General features: G+C 37.4%; 1 protein-coding gene across 1 annotated transcript in view; it reads right to left on the bottom strand.

Moving 5' to 3' along the window:
• LOC127430208 (sodium/potassium-transporting ATPase subunit beta-3-like) overlaps positions 1-13,417 on the bottom strand; it is a 52,955-nt gene extending 39,538 nt beyond the window's left edge. The window contains exon 1 of the mRNA XM_051679800.1: positions 13,138-13,417. Coding sequence (XP_051535760.1) covers positions 13,138-13,243 — 106 coding nt within the window. The 5' untranslated portion in view covers positions 13,244-13,417. The remainder of the gene's footprint in view (positions 1-13,137) is intronic.
• Between the last annotated feature and the right edge of the window lie 1,363 nt (positions 13,418-14,780).

The following is a 14,780-nucleotide window of genomic DNA, read 5'->3' as shown; positions in this document are numbered from 1 at the left end:
TTTCATGGAAGCAGAACACCTTATAACAGCTGCTGGTAGGCTGACATCATTTTCGCATTATTGCCCAGTACAGATTCAAGCAAATGTTATGTTCATTAAGAGTTCTGGTAGAAACCCAACCAGGTATTGGCTTGTGTTGTGGCTTAAATACATTGTGTTGTAGCTTATTTCAGTTGTGGCGTGGCTTATTTCCGTTGTGCTGTGGTTATTCTGTTGAGTTGTGGCTTATTTCCTTTGTGAAGTCAGGTTTTATTTACTTGCTGCACCCCTCGGCCACCGAAGCATGGGAGACATTTTTTAGCAGAGGGCTTAAACATTCAATTTTAAATGACACAACTGCTTCAAAATAACATTTCAGGTATGATTTCTCAATGAGGTGTGATTTATATTCTAGAACAAAATATGAAAGTATATTTAAGTAATATTTACCACAGATCTTTTCTCCCTTATAATTTGAATATCACTATTCTAAAAACTCATAAGAAAATTCCTGAGGGAATGCATGACAAATTTGCCTTCAGGGTTTGCCTACAAATTTACGTCATGGCTAAACAGCTCTTTAGGCATACAAGTAAACTTGATCACACGGGAAGTCGACATCCTTCTTCCAAATGTTCCTGTACCCTGAAATCAACCCCATTCTGCCGATTTACTGATAACCGCCATCCCAATCAGACATTTTTGCATCAAAACAAATGTGATCTACTTTCTCTTTCTTGCTACTGACAGAACAGTAGCGAGAAAATGTATGGGTACCAGAAAGTAATGTCCACTGACAGTTAGGTTTAGGGTTGGGGTTTGGGGGTAGAGTTAATAAATTATGCATTCCTGTTCAATGTTCTACATAATTTACAACTGAAAACAACTCTTTTAACAACTCTGTGGACACTTCACCTGGAAACTGGAGCTCACACATGGCCATACATTCAACAGCACTTCCAGCTTCAGCCACTGGGGGCACTGGTTCGAATTTCGGTAGGCAGTAATAAAATCTGACAACAATTGTATAAATTTTGCTCAAATCACACTTGAAAAGCATAGCTATTTTTCAGGCTAGTCCAGCAAATGCTCATGTACATTCAAAAGTCTAAAATAAACAACAAAATACAATTATTTAGTAACTATGTAAAACAATCTGTGTTCAAAATTGACTATGGTAAGCCTACAATAATGATTTAACATTCAGAGCTGTCAGGGTTGATTTGGCGGGAAATTTCAGACTTCTGTCATTTGTCTTTGCGTGTTTACATCATGCCCATAACCGGCAACGAATATGCTACTTACTTGCTCAGACTACACATTTTTTGGCTATAGGTCTTGTAGGACTTTCATCTTACTGTCAATGTGCGTTTACATGCACATTCTTTCACAATCATGCTTATGACGACAGCGTGTGTGGTCATGTACATGCATTAAATGGCATTTCATTACCGGTTCAAGGTCTTAAACAGCTTAAGAATAAACCAGTCGACATGGGTAGATTTGTGCCCATTACCCCAATTTCGTGTTGCATCTAAATACCTTCACCGGCTTTCTTACTGGCTTATGCGATGTGCGCAAATGTTGTTGCGCATGCCTCTTCCCAGTCTGACGTCAAAAGCAGAGAATAACTTGAATATTTCAAATCTAATTTTTCTTGCTTTGTCTGATTTTTTAAAATAAGCTGGTCTTTGAGAATTATTAGCGTATTGGTGTGCATGTAAACGGGCTCAATGACTCCTGGTGTAGATAGTCATTTCTGCCCTGATATGGTGATCACAGGCAACCATGGGTCTACCTCAAACCATCAGACTTATCTGCGTAGAAGAGCAGCGCTGAAGCACAACTGACATTGCAAATTTTATTTAAAACACAGATGTCGATATAGTGCCATGAATACAGTAGCGTTGAATTCCTACAGATACCACATTGAGTGTCACAATTTCTTCTATTAATTTATCTATAAGTGGTCCGTCTCCTCCTCATACTCTCAGTTTTCACGGTAGTCTCCAACTACCAACAACACATCATAATCAACTAAATTTCATCATTACTCCAGTGTGCGAACAACGGGGAAAGTGTAACAGGCATGAACAGCTTGGCCTTTGAGAAAAAGGGGGAGAACAGTGACAGAACACCCAGTGATGGTGAGAGGAAGAGGCGTGGAGAACAGCTGAGACTCCCAGTATGACATTCCTCACTGCCAGAATCCCTCCTCCAGGCAAAACACAGAGAGCTCCACTCCCTCAGACTAGTGCTAATTCATTCACATGCTTGTGGTATCATCAGATACACTTTCTTTTCATTAGGAGCTCTGTATATATTTGAGTATTGGCATAAAAGGTTAGATTTTTCTGAGGAAAATATGAGAGTGGCTTGCCTCGTGCTGGGGTGTTGCTACACGGTTGCTAAGGTGTTCTGAGTGGTTGCTAGGTTGTTGCTAGTGGTTGCTTACTAAACCCATCCCCAAGTCTCTATCATACTCTGGTCTCTAGATATGGATCAGGTCCCTCTTTCAATGTAAGAAAATTGGATTTCTTCACCTGTTTTATCATCCACCAGGTGAAAATAAGTTTGATAGTTTTGAAAAGTATGGGGACACCACTCTTTGACAAGATGCACAATTTGAGGTAAATCCCTAATCCCAAGTATAGGCAGTAGTGATAGTGATGCTTGCTTTAGCAAACACGACTAATGACATGATGATGGGCCAATGGACCTAAACTTTATTTATCACATTTTAATTCAAAGATTCTACATTTTAAAGATTCAAAATCAAAGGCTCAAATTCTTCTAATACACTACAATGTAAAAAGCATGAAAAGTAACAGAGATCTCTCTTATGGGTTTCTGACATGATCCAATCAAACAAGGAAAGAAGCCAATTCCCAATGGATCCAAAAGGAGAAAAATGGATCCATGCCAGTTGTTCAATAAACAAAGACAGAGGAATAGTTACCCCCAAAAAATACAAAATCTGTGATTATTTTACTTACCCTCATGTTGTTGCACATCTGTACACTTATTTTTTTCTGTACACTGTAAACCCTAATGCTCAAAATAATAAATAAATTAACCTTGATGAGTATTTAGAACTTTCTCTTTCTTTTGAGTTCATGAAACACACCTTTTAAGTAACCTGAATTGTTTAATGTTTTGAGTTTAATGAACTTGTCTCTTTAAATTTACAGGAACTTAAATTTAACTGAAACTGGGAAGGGGATTTTTGTTTCCCAGCATGCTTTACATGGCACTCAACAGGGAGAGTAAATGTTAAAATTAAGTGTTATATAGTGTGTCTTTGTGCAAGATGAACATAAAAGGGAGATACTTGTTAGTGTTTAATGTTTTGTTGTGTTGTTTAGAAGAGTTTGTCATGTTAATTTTTGGGGGGTTACCATTATGGTGAATAGTGGAGTTTGAGGGACAGGAACAATATTAGATTGTTCTACAGTATATTGATATACATGTTGAGCAATTGCTATGCTAATCAAAGCATGGTTTATCCAATTGGCATGCATTTAGCATGCTAACACTCACTGCACTAGTATGTTCTAGTACTAATAATATATAATAGTACTAGCTAGCTAGGTTCCCTCTACTTGACATATTTAAGTTGAGCCTACATGGTGATTTTATGTTCAGCCAAAGATTTTGATTTAAAGTTAAATACCATTAAAATGCACTAGTTAGTTTACTCAATATTTCAAGTTAAGAAAAAAAATCAACACACATTAGTACAAAATCAAAATCTGACAGTTCTGCTTACTTAAACTTGTAATTTATTAACTAAAAAATTTGATGTAACTGATTACCTCAATTTTGTTTTTTTGAGTTCTGCTAACTTGTTCGAGTTTACAGTGTAGAACACAAAAGGAGAATGTAAAATAATCTTTAAGCAACCTTCTTCTAAATCAATATGAAAGCTTTTTATGAGGAATAGACTGAAATTTAAGGGTGCTTTCACACTAGCAATTTTGGTGCACACCCAAGTTTGAATGTTGTCAAAGTTCGGTTCGTTTGGTGGTGTGAACGCTGTTTTCTGATCTCGGGTGCGCACCTACGAACCACTATAATAAACACACGATAATATTTATCAGGAAAGCATTACCTGATTGGAAGGAGGAACTATAGCCTTACTCCTAATCGTAACCAATCAGGTAGAGCTTTCCTCATAAATATTAATGAGTCTTCTCTTGCCATCCTACATTTTGGAAATCTACCCACATGGGAGCCGAAATGAGGAAATAAAAAGTGATCTTTAAGAATTTCGATATTTGAGTAGTTTCTCTCTCTACTTCCTTAAAGATCAACCAGTGGTTGTTTAATCGACCAGTCGATCGTGATCGATGTAATGAGCACCCCTGATGTAAAGTTTTGGTGGTAAATCCAAAGAGATGAATACTTTAACACAGCAGAGCTGATGTCTTCTTGAGTTCTTGCCTAGTTACAGTGGTAAAAAGCTGTTGCTTGTACTCATGTTGATGACGTAATCGGACCACAGTTCGGACCCAAAAAATATGACGTGAACAGAGACCAGCGGGGGCAGGGGGAGCAAACGAATTCAGGTTCGGTCCAAGCAATCGAACAAAGTGTGAAAGCACCCTAAGTCGTTATTACCTGATATTCTTCCCCTTTGCCAAAGCCTTGGAATCTCATTGGTTTTCAGATTCAAAAATGGGCCTTTTGCATGGCATGCTATATGTCAAGTTTGACATAACTGAAGATAAACACCATTGTTTCTTAAATGTCAGTGTGTGTGACTTGCCAGTCCAAACGTGGGATTTAGAATGACATTTGAGAGCTGTAATGGTGGGGAACTGATTATTCAGTATGAACCTATGAACAAGTCTACAGAACACTTGGAATATAGCGCACATATCGTACTGACTACACTGATACTCTTTTGTGCTTTCTGGATCTTGACAGATAAGTGAAGCGTTCTATGAATGACCTATGAATGACTATGTTGTTGTTGTATAGTAAAGAGTAGCAGGATATTTCTCCATTTGTGTTCCACAGAATAATCTAACAGCAGAGTCTGTAAATAGAAACAAAATATAAATTTTTGGGGTGAACTACTCCTTTAAGAACTTTTTAAGACTTCCATACATGAGGTGTTTATGGGATGGCAAGTCTTCCATTTTAAAAAACTTGAATGAAAAGCAACTGTTGCACTGTTGTACCTCAATTACTACATTGTGAACCTCAAGCCAAACATGCTTGAATACACACACTCAAATTAAATTTCAAAGCTGTGTTAATGGGGCGCACATGAGCGGGAAGTTTCATTGATAAAACACAGAAAATAGGTCATTGTTGCGTATATGAAAGCATTGCTGCCACACGGTTGGGCTCCTATCGGAGAACAACGATTCTTTTCACCCATTTAAACTGCCTTTGGTAAACATGCCCTGAGATCCTTCAAGCCATATGAGGAACATGGCTCAGGGTAAAATGTAAAATGTGTGTATTAAAAACATGTAAGCCAGTAAAGGTTTTGGTACTGTACGTCCATTTTGTGGGAGGCAAATCTGAATGGCTATTTTACGATGCCTTCAAATGTGGCTCACCCTATTAGAATTTAGAATCAAAACTATTCAATTTATAATATTAGTTTATGGTTTAAAGTGTGTTTTTCCATCCAAGCTTTTCATAGTGTGAAGCTGTTTTTGCATTGATGCCAGGCTTATCATTCATTTGTTATGAATGGTCTTATTGTTTGGTTTGCATCCATGACGTTCCAAGAAGTTCCAAAAAAAAGAAAGAAAATAACCAAATCAACTAAAGTAACTTTCTTTTGTAAAATATTAAATTAGACTGTTTTACCGCATTATCCCTAAATAGGCATTGCTACATGGTAAATGTTTTATCATATTTCCAGCAAAACTTTTTAGAGTTACCACAGCCAAGGAAAACCTAGGAAAAAAATAATGGAAATTGACACCTTAAAAGTCATGGAAAATGTTTATTGTGAATATAATATAGTCTAGGTATGCTCAGCTTGAAAATATTTGATCATTTAAAAGTTAGGTGATTCTCAAGAAACCAGTCAAGAAAATGTCCTGGTCATATTTAACCCCAAATCCCGCCATCCCACAAAAAAAAAAAAAAAAAAAAAACACTTTTCGGACACGAGCACTTTATACCCCCCAATTCTCATTACCACAACACATTTAGACGTTTACTATTTCCATTATTTTCAATGATGATGCTCATTAGCGAAACAGTCAGCTTTTTACTGAATTATAGTGCTTTACAGTGATTTATTTTTCATTAAAATCAACAAAAATGTAAGATTGTACCAAGGGAGTGCTATATGACAAATAAACACTTTACAATTAAAATAATATTTCATTTTCATTGTGTTTGAATATTTCATTTGTGGTAGCTAATTAGAATATCATCTTTTTTCGCACTGTGGTAACGAGAACTAGAGGGAAATTGTGTCATGAAAATAATGTCACAATGTACTAGGGGTGTGAATCTTTGGGTTGAAAGCGAATTGATTCTACTCAAAGGTTTTCGATTAGATTCAAAATGATTTTTGCAAATTCAAAACGATTCAGTTCGATTCACAATGAAATTCAATTCAATTAATGTTTCAAATCTGCATTTTTTTAAATTCATTTATAGTATTTTTTAAATACCTCCCCTATCGTGTCTTAAGAAAAAAAAAAGAATAAAAAAAGAAAGGCAAACTACTTAAGACTGTTTATTCCACCAAAAATAACTTGAAAGAAAACACATTAAATGCATGTGCATGCAGGCTACTTGGAACCCTGAATCAGTAAACTAATCCAAATATTACAACATTAAAGTTTCAAAGAAAAGAGAAAAGCAATCACAGATTACTTCAATTTAAAAGTCCCCAACTAAACAATGATAAATGGCACTATATTTTAAATTATAGAGAAGAATGTCTTTATAAGTTTCCTCACAATTAAATCACTTTATTTCAGTAGTGGCCCAGTGTCAGAAATTAACTTTTACATTTATGGTCAATATTTGTCCCCGTATTTGATTTTCAGGGGCATTTTTACCTTTATGAGGGCATGTTTTTTTTCTAACAATTTAAATCATAAACTGTGTCTCCTCTGTTTGTCAAAATGTCAATTTAATCAATTCATTAACACAAATTCTTAAGTCTGAGAATGTATTACACTGTAAAAATCACTGTAAAAAAAATGTCTGTAATTTTAACAGTAAATGACAGAAAAAAGTTAATTGATTAATTAATATTAATTGCACAATATACAGTAAAAAACTAATATATTTTAAGACAATACAGTAGTTTTTACAATAAAATGTAGTCAATTAAAATTTTTACATGTAAATCAGATTTTCCTGTATAATGGTAAAAATTGACATTGTTTAACAAGAGAGTACATGTACTTTTTACAGTAAATTACTGTTAAAATTACAGTAAAAAACAAAACAATAATTGGGCATTCCCACAATTCCCTGCATGACCCATCATATTTCACTATATTTTACGGGAATAGTTATGCTTCCTCCTATTTTTAATATCAGTTACGTACATTGGGGTGTTCTGTGTTATATTTGATGTAGTTTAGTTAATGTTTACTGCATTATTTAAATTTCACCTGATGGTGTTTAGTGTTTGTGTGAGTGATACTGAGCACTGTCTCTACATGTTTATTGGTCACTGCTTCTGGAAGAGCCACTACTGGTGAACTTCATGTCATCATGTGCTCTTCTGTAATTTTTATGGTGATTAACAATACCTTATAAAGTAAAAAAGCAGATTTTTACAGTTTCAGAAGGTTAATATCAAGTTTATGACATTTTTTACTGTAAATTTAACAAGGTTTTTTTTTTTTTTTTTTTTTACAGTGCCAGCGTGGTCATGTACAGTTTTACAGTTTTAAACTGTAAAATGTACAGTTTGTTCTGTAAAGTTGTTTACATTTTTACACATTTACATTTTGGGAACATTTTTAAGATTTTTAAATGGCATTTTTTGCTTCAAGCTCCCCTTAATTTGAAACCATGTAGTGGCCACGCATTGAGTAAGCAGCTGTATCAAATGGTTTAAGCACATTTGACTCGTGAAAAGAGCACTATTGCAAGCTGTCATTTGCTCATGAGATAGTGGCCATCCGGAGATATCAGACATAATGTGCTTAAAAGTCTCGGAAAACTGCTCAGAAAATTTTTCAGTGAGAGTTACGGATGGAACAGAGAGCAGGCGCGATCCCGTGAAGGGTGATGGAAGTGAGTGCACGCTCCGAGATGCGCTAGAGAATGAAGCCACACATGTCTCATTTTAATCGCACATGTAACTAATTTAATATTTATATATTTTAAAATATTGTATACTGATTTGTTGAATCATGATTAATAAAATTTTTAACAGTCTAAATCGATTATTGACCAACACTAACGAGTCTCGTTTCAAAAACCACATTTCAAGATCGATGCATAAGAATCAGCAGGATTACTAATCGATGCATCGAGAAAACGAGTGAATCGTTAAACCCCTGCAATGTACAAAATCTTAATAGCCCTAAAACAGTCCCAGTATGCAAAACATAATTTATTGTTTATTTCTTTTGATTTTGGATTAAAATAGGACAGGATCTTGAAAGGTTTCATACTGAAAGATTCACCAAATTGCTCTCTGAGAGTGCAATCTCTGTAATTGATAAATGTTAATTTTCAAAAATGCTTAATCCTGTATAGTCAAGAACGACTGGAGAAGTCATCTAAAAGTAATGGACATCATGTGGGAAAAAATGTGGGAGTTCTGTCCTATTATGTGATATATATCGTGATCTAGAATTACTCACACCGCTCACCATACCATTGCCACAAATCTAGTGCGATTGTGCAAGCAGCTGTAGACAGATTAGCATGATAGCTAACCACAGCAAAATCAACAGCAGATAGTAAAGCGTTAATCTAGGCTAATCCAAACAGACATGCATCAGGGTGCAGATGTCCAAAAGATCTTGAGCGTTGAGCCGGACCTGTCCATTAACTCAGCCTGATCCTTTTATCTCTCCACTTTCCATCCTTCCCTCCACTTTTAACCTCCTTCCCGCTCCTGCGGGAAAAGTAAGAGCAGCCCGGGAGCCGTGCAGTCGTGACTGTTTCTCGTATGTGTAAATTTTTCAGTGACTCAGTCAAGGGCAGGGCTCTCAGGGATCCAATGTGCAGACACATTGCAGTCATCAGAGAAAACATTAGTCTAATGGTCGAATCATCATTTCATATTGTCAGCAATGTTAGCACACTTTGCAAAAGTGTTGCTGCCATCGTCGCAGGCCGTTTTTGAGATACCATTGAAAAAACGAAAGTAACAACAATACATTGACAAAATGTATATGCAACGCTTATGGAAACACATGGGCTTCACTTTGTTAAAAAATGTGGTGAGGGTAGAGGGGGGGGATGAAGTCACAAACTGATAAGCAGTGATTCCTGATGACCAATTGACATTAATTTGATAACTTGATCTGCACATTGACACCGTCAGTACTGGGATTTTATTAGTCAGTGGATACATGGATCACATTGGTTTGCAATTTGCTTTGCGATTTAACTGGAAAGGATCGAGAACTGCGCAAAAGTGGAGCGAGTAGAGTGCGTCTGTGTGCATGAGAGAACATTACCACCTGCTCTCACTCAAAGCCACTGATAACAGCCGCAACGAGCACTCATAACATTCCACCACTGGATCCCAATTTATTATAACCCACAAACAAAAAGGAAACTCCTGCTTAAAAACTGGAGATGTTTCCTCTGCAATGGACACTTACCTGATGAAAGCTATTCAAAAAGTGGTAGGGACAAAATTGGCCAAGGTCAAAAATGGTAGGGACAAGTCCCACCTGCCCGACCCGTAAATGATGCCTATGTGAAACTATAAACAGCACACAAACAGGCAAGAACAAAAAAAAAAACAAGTTAGCAGCAACAATCCTATGCCTAATTATTTTTTATTTTTTTTATTTCTCCCCAATTTGGAATGCACAATTCCCAATGCACTCTAAGTCCTCGTGGCAGCGTAGTGACTTGCCTCAATCTGGGTGGCGGAGGACGAATCTCAGTTGCCTCCGTGTCTAAGACCATCAACCCACGCATTTTATCACATGGCTTAATGAGCGCATTACCACGGATACAGCGCATGTGGAGGCTTCACGCCATCCACTGCACAACTCACCACGCGCCCCACCGAGAGCGAACCACATTATAGCGACCACGAGGAGGATACCCCATGTGACTCTACCCTCCATAGCAACAGGGCCAATTTGGTTGCTTAGGAGACCTGGCTGGAGTCACTCAGCACGCCCTGGGATTCGAACTCCAGGGGTGGTAGTCAGCGTCTTTACTCGCTAAGCTACCCAGCCCACCCACGCACCCAAGCCTAATTTTTGATACCAAGGACCACTAGAATAAATAGGGATTGTTTAGGGGCAAATAGGGGCATTTTGAGATTATGGACATCATGTGACAACTAGGGTTTATTTCAGTTTTGGTTGTGGTGATTATTATATCTGTTGAATAAATAGGAATTCAACTGCATAGTTTGGCCCTGTTGTTAATTTTATGAATACATATATTTTCATACCATGTACCATGTTAGAAGGTTCTTTGTGTTATTTAGAGACGATTTCTTTCATTTGGAAGCAAAATGGACATTATAAAAGAAATATACCCAAATGAATGAGAATCTAATTAAATTGTAATGAAATCAAATCAAGAGCTTGCGAATGGGAAATCTGTATTGACAGAAGGGAGTGCTCGCTCTCCCTTGTGTCAGTTCCAAAATACCAACAGTCTTGTCAATGGATAACATACTATTTAAATTTTTTTTTTTTTTTTATTGAATTTTGAGCTGTCACAAAACATTCGGGCCCAGGACTAACTTTTTATGGGTGGGCCTCCTCTCCCCTAGGCCCAGTGAGAAGCCTATTCTACAGTGGATATTAGGGGCCCCCCTCGTCATAGGACCTGGGACAACATAAATGTTTACTTTCATTTAAAGTTAGCAATTTGTGTAGATATTATTCGTAATCATTTCAGTATTATTTTGGCCATCAGCATCCTGCTCTCTAGATATCAGTATCAGCCATTGAAAATCCCTCTCATTTGTATCAGTACAGGCAATGCTTGTGAAAATATGTCCAAAGGCATAGAAGAAAACTCCCAGGTTAGCAGAATAGCAAGGCCCCCTTTCGCAAAGCAATCTCCAAGCACAAATAGGAATAAACAGGATCCATATATGTCATATTCCTCAAGGCTGGAGATTGTTTTCATGTTCATTTCATTAGTTTTCTTTCAAGAAGCCTCTTGCTACAGTAGCATGCGGAGAACCGGTTTGACCTTGAAAGGAATGGGAGGAGGACATTGTTGGGGGGGCGGGGGCAGAATGCGAGTTCACACATCAAGGAACACCCATCCTGGAGAAGAAGAGAGGCGCTGCAGAGTTTAGCATTGCGAACACCAACGAGCCGCATAACTACAAGAAAATAGTTTCATGCAAAGCAGGTTACTAAGCAACTAATGTACGCATTTAAGAAATTGAAACCTCCGCTAATAATTATGGACACTTTGCAGCTCTGAGGAGAATGTTCAAAACAAGGCCGTATAGTTCTGGATATTGTATGAAATATTCTACAGCACAGTTCAGAAATCTAAATGGTCTTGTATAAGAGGATAGAAAGCATCACAAGTGCATTTTTCTGCAACCATCCCCTCAACCCCCCTCAGAGAACAAAATGTGTCTAGGGATGTGGAAATTTCCTCTCATCATCTCGAGCGGGGCTGCGAACCACAGCAATGATCATTTGCATACCGAATGAATGCAGAGGCTACGTCACTGCAACCGAAAATGATTGACATCTGAAACATCCCAAGAGAATTTTCGCACTAACGGAAGATTCTGAAAGGCAGCACGAATTAAAAATAAATAAATCATAAAATTGGGGGGGGGGCTGTATTCCATTTTTTGCTCTGTTAATGAGCCGGGAACCACTCAAAATTACGGAAAAACTAGAGATGCTAAACGAACACGTACAAGACGGTGCGCGAGGGCAGGTGCGAATTTGGAAGAGCGATTTAACGCGTTACGAAGAAACGCCATAGCTTATAATATTTAGAGTAATTAACTACCTCCACACATTTCACATCTAAGTTGACAGGCCTACTGTAAAGAGCGCAGTGGTGACATTCATGAAAGGCTATTCATAGACCTCAAGCCTGGTGTAAAACTGCATGATATTTACGCAAAAATTGCTGCCACGCTGTTTAATTAAAACCCTATTAATTGCTGATATATCTGCAGGGGCGTAGTTTCCAGGGGGGATTGGGGGGGGGGGAGGTACCCCCTCCCCAATAATCAAAACAAGCAAGTACAACCCCCCAATATTTATACCATGATCAATGGAAACATGTAGATGCTTCACGCTGCACCCCCAATTTTCAAGCCAAATCTACGCCCTTGAATATCTGTATGTTTAAACGTCGCGTGAAAGGATTCCTCCAAAATCTGATCTAATTCAGCACCATTATTAAGTAATAATGGTATTATTATTTTTTTCTTTGGTGGGCTAGCATGAGGAGGAATTAGATATAGATTTATTTAGGCTAAGATTAACATACATGAATACTTTTTACACGGTCATTTTAAGCAGACTTAACATTTCTTGAAAGAGGATTTCTCATGAAACGCGATCGATTACCAGTGCTTTTATATAGGCGTCTTGGGTTATAGGCATGGACATTGTCTAAATTAAACGTTTTATACGCTAATGACGTTCATTTATTGTTTGGCATTGATAAAATACAGGGAAAACAAGGTGATCGAGTGCTTATATGTATGGTGAATTGCACATGCCACATAATAACGGATTGTAATTGACAGCACAAAGCCATAGAAGCATAAAAGGGTAAGAAATGTCCAAAATAAAACCTTGTCAATGCAAAAGAGCTTTGAATGAATTTCATGTCTTGTATGAGTTCCATTTGGCACTGCAGATACGCGCCAATGTATTTAATAACACGTTTCTGCGTGCTGTAAAACACACAACGAGCTATATTATAGATATTTAATGTCTTTCAGGGATTTGAACATCATTTTTGGGGGGGTGTGCACTTCAGCACTTGTCAAATACTATAGCAATTACTCACCCCAACTACTCGCAGTGCGCCCGATGAATTCCCCCGTTCGTGGGTTGTAGATAAAATCTTTCCAACTCGTCTGTTTCTCGTCAGCTTTCTCCTCTTTGTTGGCCATGGCGTGAATAGGATGAATAAACCAGTTTGAGGACGATGGATTAGGACAATCAAAAAAAGCGTTGATTGAGGCTTGCCACCTTTGCGATTTGAAATAAATGAGGTGTGCAGACTTTCCACGCGGCTCAAGACTGCAGCAGTGGCTCGCTCGTGTTCTCCGCGCTATGACGCATGCGCAGCCGCACCGCAAAGAGCCGCATCCAAATGAAGAGCATTCAACATCATTACTCCAAGATTGCCTCAACAGCCTCGTAGTTTATTTAGACTGTGCTGCAGATAACTCTATAGGGTAGACCGGAGCTAACTGTAACACCTTTTATTCAAGTGAATACTTCTCAGGGTGGGGTTGTAAGTGTTTTTTTTTTTGTTGTTGTTTTTTTACTAGCCACGTACCTTGAAGGAACATTTCCACCATTATTCCACCTTTAACTGGGCATGTTGTCACAGTGGGAACTTGTTATTTATTGCCACTGAATTGAGAAGAATCTTTTTGAAATATGAAATACTATCAAATTAAAAAGCCATCATCTACGGCTTCTCTGTATTTAATAAGTAGGCTATTACAGTCAATTTAAAAGATTTTCAGCTAAATTTAATCAGTAAAACATTTATGAAACACAATTCATGGGACAGCATGGAAAAGACAACTAAAATATAAGCCATTGTTTTGGTCAATAGAAATTGCATTTAATAAAATTGCAACACAAAATAATTGTGACAGCTTGCCCCAATCTGACTTTTATTACAAAAATAATACCTAGATCACAGTTCATCCTTTAGGTTCAAATCTACTTTACATTTGACTCTTTCCTTAAAGGTATAGTTCACCTAAAATTCTCTCATTATTTACTCACCCTCATGCCATCCCAAATGTGTATGACTTTCTTTCATCTGTTGATTTTTAGAAGAATATTTCAGCTCTGTAGGTCCATACAATACAAGTGAATGGGTGCCAAAATTTGGAAGCTCCAAAATCCACATAAGGGCAACTTAAAAGTTCTCCAGACGACTCTGGTGGTTAAATCCATGTCTTCTGGAGAGATATGATAGGTGTGGGTGAGAAACAGATCAATATTTAAGTCCTTTTTCTTTCACTTTCTCCTTCTTCTGTTTTTAGTGCTTCACATTATTTGTGCATATCACCCCCTACTGGGCAGGGAGGAGAATTTATGAAAATAAATGACTTAAATATTTATCTGTTTCTCACCCACACCTATCTTATTGTGTCTGAACACGTGGATTTAACCACTGGAGTCATATGGAGTACTTTTATGTTACCCTTATGTGGATTTTCAAGCTTAAAATGTTTGGCACCCATTCACTTGCATTGTGAGGACCTACAGAGCTGAAATATTCCTCTAAAAATCTTTGTTTGTGTTCAGCAGAAGAAAGAAAGTAAACAATTCTGGGATGCCAGGAGGATGAGTACATAAGAGAATTTTCATTTTTGGGTGAACTATCATTTTAATTTATCATATAGTATTACAATGTATCAATGGATGTTCTATAAAAAGTATTCACCGCCTTGGATGTTTTAT

Source organism: Myxocyprinus asiaticus, chromosome 39 (genome assembly GCF_019703515.2).
Source record: "Myxocyprinus asiaticus isolate MX2 ecotype Aquarium Trade chromosome 39, UBuf_Myxa_2, whole genome shotgun sequence".
Classification (NCBI taxonomy): domain Eukaryota; kingdom Metazoa; phylum Chordata; class Actinopteri; order Cypriniformes; family Catostomidae; genus Myxocyprinus; species Myxocyprinus asiaticus.
This window is presented reverse-complemented; position numbering and strand designations above follow the sequence as displayed.